At 41.2% G+C, this 7,739-nt stretch overlaps 1 protein-coding gene and 1 long non-coding RNA gene across 4 annotated transcripts in view; both read left to right on the top strand.

The window, feature by feature from the left end:
• The window catches only part of LOC125885208 (hemicentin-1-like), a 114,013-nt gene that overhangs the window by 83,601 nt on the left and 22,673 nt on the right, over positions 1-7,739 (top strand). For all 3 annotated transcript variants that reach the window (XM_049570768.1, XM_049570760.1, XM_049570751.1), the window contains 4 exons: positions 290-553; positions 1,180-1,440; positions 2,192-2,455; positions 3,082-3,342. In XM_049570768.1, the coding sequence (XP_049426725.1) occupies positions 290-553; positions 1,180-1,440; positions 2,192-2,455; positions 3,082-3,342 (1,050 nt within the window). The remainder of the gene's footprint in view (positions 1-289; positions 554-1,179; positions 1,441-2,191; positions 2,456-3,081; positions 3,343-7,739) is intronic.
• Positions 4,219-6,796, top strand: LOC125885380 (uncharacterized). The gene is made up of 4 exons (XR_007448894.1): positions 4,219-4,356; positions 4,477-4,564; positions 4,665-4,728; positions 4,880-6,796. It is a non-coding gene; the product is annotated as an uncharacterized LOC125885380 (long non-coding RNA).

The following is a 7,739-nucleotide window of genomic DNA, read 5'->3' as shown; positions in this document are numbered from 1 at the left end:
ATGGGGCTCCAGTCAAAGAGTGACAGGGGACAGGGATATCAGTGGTCTTTGTCCTTTAATTAGCACAGTGATCCTTATATCCAGTATATAAAGAGAAGAATATGTAGAGCTGTTGAAAACTAATGTTAATGAGTCTAACCTATGACAGCTCCAGGATCAGAACTCAACAAAGCTGCTGTGACAAATACTAGGGGTAATCTTATAAAACAATTACTGCTAAAATAGCCATTTGTCTGTCATAACAGCTTCTATCATCTTTTGAAGTTATTCATGTTCATTTCTCCTCCAGATGCTCCAAAGCTTCCCTCTGTGTCAGTGAGTCCCTCTGCTGAGATAGTGGAGGGCAGTTCAGTGACTCTGACCTGTAGCAGTGATGCTAACCCAGCAGCTAAATACACCTGGTACAAGAAGACCATAAACCCCAGACCTCTCAGTGAAGAACCACAGCTTGTCTTCAGCTCCATCCAGTCCTCTGACTCTGGACAGTATTACTGCACAGCAGAGAACGAGCTGGGGAGGAGGACGTCTAATGACTTCACCATGGATGTGAAATGTGAGTGAAAAAGCTTATTTGAATATAACATACAGCTTAAATCTGTCCAGTGTTTGCTGATGATACCTACTCTCTTCAGCTCTACATTTTCACTTTCATTATCATATAGCTTGAGCTTGATGTAGGCGCAGAAATCTGCAGTCGCCTCTCTGTCAGCTCTGCTGCGTTTGTGCAAAGTTTAGGCTCTTATGTCTACTTCGCAAGTGTTAGTGGTGCTTTTTGTGGCTGGCTTTGGATGGTGGTGTCGTGTGGCTGTGAGTCACTCATCGGGATGAGGACATCAACTTACCAGTCTGTAAACTGTCCTGCTGCTGACTTCTGCCAGTTACTGTAGCTAAGTCAAAGTTCAGTAAACATGTAGGAAAAAGTAAGAGGAATGGGCCCCAGCTGCTCGCCACTGTACAGGCGTTGGAAAAGAAATCTGGACGACCTCTGTGCCATATTATTTTCCAACAAGATTTCATGAACTGTAAGGTTCTGAAGATTTTAGGTGTTTTATGCAGTTTTGGGACGCAACAGTCACACATCCATTTGTCAGAGCACCTTCAAAGTCTAAAATACCATATGTTCTTTTGTGGTAACACACCTTTAACCTTGAAAAACCTCTGTTGAAATCTCTCCTCCAGATTCTCCAAGAGTTCCCTCTGTGTCAGTGAATCCCTCTGGTAAAATCATGGAGGGCAGTTCAGTGACTCTGACCTGCAGCAGTGATGCTAACCCAGCAGCTAAAAAGACCTGGTACATGGAAAACCAAAAAGTGCTTCAAGGATCAGACGGTGTATATCAGTTCATGTCCATCAGCTCTGAAGACAGAGGGAAGTACTACTGCACATCTGAGAATCAACATGGACGGATTAACTCTTCATCCATTTTTATAGATGTCCAGTGTAAGTAAAAAGCATGAATATTTATTATGTTTTACAATGAGTCAAAAGATGGATTCAAAAAATGTTGTTGTGAAACTGAGCACAAGCTTGAACCCGAGCGCAACTTCACAGTCGGCAGTAACACAATCCTGGCACAGTGCTGCAACATGGAAGAGGTTCATTACATTATGAGTAGGAGGAAGACTGAATCAGCAACAAGCCTGAGTAAAATCCAAACACCAGTACTTCTTATTGTCTTCTTTGTTGAATTTAGGTCTCAGGGAAATGTCTGTCTGTGTCAGATGCCTTATTATGTTAGATACTTTAGCTATTCAAGCAGGTGTGCTCCATCAGTCACGTCTGATAAGCTTCACCACAAGTACAAATACTGTGACACTGAAATTATATACAAGCAGAAGAATGGAAAACTAGCTAAGTAATAGGAATATACAGTAATCCCCTGATGGAAGTAAGGTTTGAACAGCTTCCATTTAGGATTCATCCTGACAGTGGCCACTGTGCAGTATCTTAAATGGTTTCACTGTAGCTAGAGGCCACTAAGTTTCTTCACAGATACAGGACGTAAGTTTCATGTACAGGTCTGTTAGAGGTCACTGTAGCCTGACAGCTAGCTTTGTAGAGGGGACAACAGCCTGTCTCAGGACTTCTAAAGTAGGTGGATAACACAGTAACCACCTTCTGGCTTTGGCAGTCCATACTTAAAAACTGGTGTAAACAAAGATTGATAAGTTGTCTCTCATTTCTCCTCCAGATGCTCCAAAGCTTCCCTCTGTGTCAGTGAGTCCCTCTGCTGAGATAGTGGAGGGCAGTTCAGTGACTCTGACCTGTAGCAGTGATGCTAACCCAGCAGCTAAATACACCTGGTACAAGAAGACCATAAACCCCAGACCTCTCAGTGAAGAACCACAGCTTGTCTTCAGCTCCATCCAGTCCTCTGACTCTGGACAGTATTACTGCACAGCAGAGAACGAGCTGGGGAGGAGGACGTCTAATGACTTCACCATGGATGTGAAATGTGAGTGAAAACGCTTATTTGAATATAACATACAGCTTAAATCTGTCCAGTATTTGCTGATGATACCTACTCTCTTCAGCTCTACATTTTCACTTTCATTATCATATAGCTTGAGCTTGATGTAGGCGTGGATGTTTGCAGTCGCCTCTCTGTCAGCTCTGCTACGTTTGTGCAAAGTTTAGGCTCTTATGTCTACTTCACAAGTGTTAGTGGTGCTTTTTGTGGCTGGCTTTGGATGGTGGTGTCGTGTGGCTGTGAGTCACTCATCGGGATGAGGACATCAACTTACCAGTCTGTAAACTGTCCTGCTGTCGACTTCTGCCAGTTACTGTAGCTAAGTCAAAGTTCAGTAAACATGTAGGAAAAAGTAAGAGGAATGGGCCCCAGCTGCTCGCCACTGTACAGGCGTTGGAAAAGAAATCTGGACGACCTCTGTGCCATATTATTTTCCAACAAGATTTCATGAACTGTAAGGTTTTGAAGATTTTAGGTGTTTTATGCAGTTTTGGGACTCAACAGTCACACATCCATTTGTCAGAGCACCTTCAAAGTCTAAAATACCATATGCTCTTTTGTGGTAACCCACCTTTAACCTTGAAAAACCTCTGTTGAAATCTCTCCTCCAGATGCTCCAAGAGTTCCCTCTGTGTCAGTGAATCCCTCTGGTAAAATCATGGAGGGCAGTTCAGTGACTCTGACCTGCAGCAGTGATGCTAAGCCAGCAGCTAAAAAGACCTGGTACATGGAAAACCAAAAAGTGCTTCAAGGATCAGACGGTGTATATCAGTTCATGTCCATCAGCTCTGAAGACAGAGGGAAGTACTACTGCACATCTGAGAATCAACATGGACGGATTAACTCTTCATCCATTTTTATAGATGTCCAGTGTAAGTAAAAAGCATGAATACTTATTATGTTTTACAATGAGTCAAAAGATGGATTCAAAAAATGTCGTTGTGAAACTGAGCACAAGCTTGAACCCGAGCGCAACTTCACAGTCGGCAGTAACACAATCCTGGCACAGTGCTGCAACATGGAAGAGGTTCATTACATTATGAGTAGGAGGAAGACTGAATCAGCAACAAGCCTGAGTAAAATCCAAACACCAGTACTTCTTATTGTCTTCTTTGTTGAATTTAGGTCTCAGGGAAATGTCTGTCTGTGTCAGATGCCTTATTATGTTAGATACTTTAGCTATTCAAGCAGGTGTGCTCCATCAGTCACGTCTGATAAGCTTCACCACAAGTACAAATACTGTGACACTGAAATTATATACAAGCAGAAAAATGGAAAACTACCTAAGTAATAGGAATATACAGTAATCCCCTGATGGAAGTAAGGTTTGAACAGCTTCCATTTAGGATTCATCCTGACGGGGGCCACTGTGCAGTATCTTAAATGGTTTCACTGTAGCTAGAGGCCACTAAGTTTCTTCACAGATACAGGACGTAAGTTTCATGTACAGGTCTGTTAGAGGTCACTGTAGCCTGACAGCTAGCTTTGTAGAGGGGACAACAGCCTGTCTCAGGACTTCTAAAGTAGGTGGATAACACAGTAACCACCTTCTGGCTTTGGCAGTCCATACTTAAAAACTGGTGTGTAAACAAAGATTGATAAGTTGTCTCTCATTTCTCCTCCAGATGCTCCAAAGCTTTCCTCTGTGTCAGTGAGTCCCTCTGCTGAGATAGTGGAGGGCAGTTCAGTGACTCTGACCTGTAGCAGTGATGCTAACCCAGCAGCTAACTATACCTGGTACAAGGAGGATGAAGACTCACCAAAAGCATCAGGACAGATCTTCACCATCTCTAACGTCAGAGCTGAACACAGTGGGAATTATTACTGTGAAGCCCAGAACACAAGAGGACGTCATAACTCCACCTTACATCTGACTGTTGTGGCAGGTTAGTTTGTCCATGACACTAATTATTGGCTGGTTAACAGACAGCATCTAATTCATGAATCAAATCCCTCTGGTAAGGTACAATGATGTATATCTCATGACTGTCAATCTCCATTTGTAGATAAATCAATAATGACCATGAATATCATCAGGCTGACTGTGGCGGGTGTGATGCTGATTCTACTGCTTCTTTTTTGTCTCTGCATGAGGTGAAAATATAAAAAGAATCATTGCTGATCTTTTATTTTGATTATTTATTCTCATAGTTTTTGATTAAATGTTTTATTAATTTGTTTGATTGTGGATTAGATTCAGGAAGAAGAAAACTCTGAGCTCCACCAGTGAACCAAATGAACCCAAAGAGACTCTGGAGGTGAGACAGAGATTGGGACACGGTGACAGAACCTACTGTACCAAAGGGTTATAATTTGCTGTAAATTTATGAGATCATAAGGTGAATTTACGTATAACTTGATTATGAGAAAGAAAAATCTGACTCTCATCTTGTCGTCTCTCCCTATCAGTTAGACTCTGCGTGTGAGAACGTCTCAGACTCTGCAGCACAGAGAGAAGACGCAGAGGAGCAGGAAGACCTGGTGTGAAGCTCAGCCAGGTTTGAGTCTGCTGCATGAGGAAAAAACTCACAAACCCAAAGTTGTTTTGAGTTCCATTTGTGAAAAAAATAGCTCACAGAAACGTAATATGATTTTCTTCAGATGTAGTTAAACCAGAGGAAGACTGGTCTGAATGGAACAGAAACAGAAAGAAGTACAACAAATGATTTCATTGTCAGTTTTCAGATTTGTGTAGAATACAAGCTTTTTGTACTTGTGCTGGTACGATACATGCGTTCAGAACTTAAACTTTAACTTTACTGTAATATATTGCTTTTCAGAAATATTTATCACATCACACCTGTCGTGGCAGAGAGAGCTGATGAAGTCAAAACACACATGGAAGCAGAATATTTCACAGCATGTACAGTATATTTTGTATAGTATAGTATAGTACGGTATAATATAGTATAGTATAGCATATAATTTTAACATATTGAAAAACATAAGCTGAGCTCTGTCACACTTTGCCACTTGTAACATTTTCTGTATCATTTTCAGTAGCCTGGGCTATATTTGCTTAAATCACTGAACTCAACAGGCCTATATTTGGGACAGGCGTCCTCATGGGACAGGCCTTTAGACACATAATTTGACTTTATGACCGCTTCAGAAGTAGGGAGTCACCACCATTTTATTTTCCATCTGTCTTGCCGGTAAATCTGAATGAATTATCCTTTGGTGCTCATGGTTTTAGTAAAATGAACCCAATGATGAAATTATGGAGAATCTGACCGAGCTAACGATGTGTAGCATCTCCAGCTGAAGATGTAGTTGCACCAGTGCTGTTTTAAAATCCTTGTATCTTTCAGTTGTCTGTAGTCAAACCTGCAACACAGTGACTGAATGTCAGTCAGCGGAAATGTGCAGTGCCTCACCCTCATGTTTGTCCTCCCTCTGTAACACAAACAAACCCAGCCCGGTCTCACTCCCAAGTCTCTGAAATCCGGCACTTGAGAACAGTGACTTGTGGCGTCAGAAACCAGCAGGAAAAAGGCGTCCTTTAATGCCTGTAACATCGCTGGTTGCCATTATAGTTTAACAGTGCCAGGTGGTGTCAGGGGGTAACGTGACAAGACAAGAATGAAACTTAAGGCGAGACTGGCGCAGAAGGGAGGGGTGGTAGATGGGTTTAACAAACACCAACTGTCACCCGAGAGAATGGTGTTCATATCCCGTAAGATTCTAAAGCCAAACCCTGTTCTTTTTTCCTAAACCCAACCATGTGTGTTTGTTGTTGAAGGAAAAATAATGTCAATTCACAGTGTTGTACGATGTAGTGCGTTTATTTTGAAAGAAACTGTATGTAGACATTAAATTTCCTGTGAAAATGGAAGTGTGTTTTGAAAGAAGACAATGCATGTAACAGGCAGAACTTGTGGACGTGGAAAGTCCATGATTAAACGTCAATATGTGACGAGGTCGGAGTGAGAATGTGTTGGCAAACCTTCATATCATTAGCTGAATTGGAGCACATGTAATTTGTGACTGGAATAATTATTATCACTGATATTTATTAAGCATGATCTTGGAGATTGTGGTCAAGTGTTATTAAAAGATTAGTCTCCAACACTGTGTTAAAGAAAGGTAATGTTTTCATTTAGTTTTTGTTCCTTATGTATTATATATTTTATACAACAATAAATCTTTTGTGAATCATCAATCGCAGAGTGAGAGCTCTGCAGATGATTTGGCTCTTGTTAAAAACATCCTCAATGTCCACATCTTAAGTTCCCAGAGAAAAAAGGTGAGCGCACATCATGTGTGTGAACTGTGACACTGTTGGCAAGTGTGTTGCATGATGCAGCAGCTTAGAGCCCATACCAACTTTCCCTGTGGAACAATAAAGTAAATACAATTTTATCTTTTTGTTTGGTCTGGCTTATTTGTCCACGCATTAAACTTTAAAAACTTCTCCTTCAAATTCCCACAATAAAATTCAGTAGCCTCGACCCAACCATGCTCCTGCTACAGGGTCCACTGGTTAAACTAAAGAACAGACTGACCTCTGCTGGGGAGTAGTGGGTATTACAACAACATAACAGACTGCCATTAAGCCTCAGGAGCACAGTTCTTAGGTTCAGCAAATCAAGCTCTCCACTTTTACCCTGCAGATATTTTACTGGATGCTAATGTGATGCTACAGTGCAGTCAAAGTCTTATTTACTATCTGAGTTACCCTTGAGCTGTGTTTGTCAAGAGTTAACAATACATGGTCACTTTTAATTACCCTTGTTACAGTGGCCAGCAGGTGAGTGAACTAAAGATCACCTGTGTGCAGTTCTCTGAAGTGTAGAGAGTCGTACACTGGTGTACTTGAGTCTCTCACTGTCATTTCATAAAGTACATTTTTAAAAGTTAATGCATCATTTGCAAAACAACATTACAGATCATTTCTTCATTTCAACTTTGGGACTGACAGCCATTTCTCTGCCACTGCATACTAATGGTGTGAAGAGGAAGAAGGTCGAGACAGTTTTTAGCAGCTTGATATCTATTTAACATAAATGTTCCAACCACAGAAGACACACACACTGTGTTCACAGATCACCTCCCCTTTTTTTAATATAGAAATGTACATTCTGACCTACTGATGTGCAGTATTTCTCATGTATGTGATCTTAACAGAGACGTGAGGAGCAGCTATGAGTTTAGCAAGAGCAGCAAATGGATTTATTGTCTTCCTTCTCTCTGTACAAGGTACTGTACATCTACATTTACATTGTAAGGCAGTTAGCACACTTTAGAAATACACAGGAGAGACATTCTC

The sequence above is a fragment of the Epinephelus fuscoguttatus genome, linkage group LG3 (assembly GCF_011397635.1).
Source record: "Epinephelus fuscoguttatus linkage group LG3, E.fuscoguttatus.final_Chr_v1".
Taxonomy (NCBI): Eukaryota; Metazoa; Chordata; class Actinopteri; order Perciformes; family Serranidae; genus Epinephelus; species Epinephelus fuscoguttatus.
Note: the sequence above shows the minus strand (reverse complement) of the source record. Positions and strands in the feature narration are given on the sequence as shown.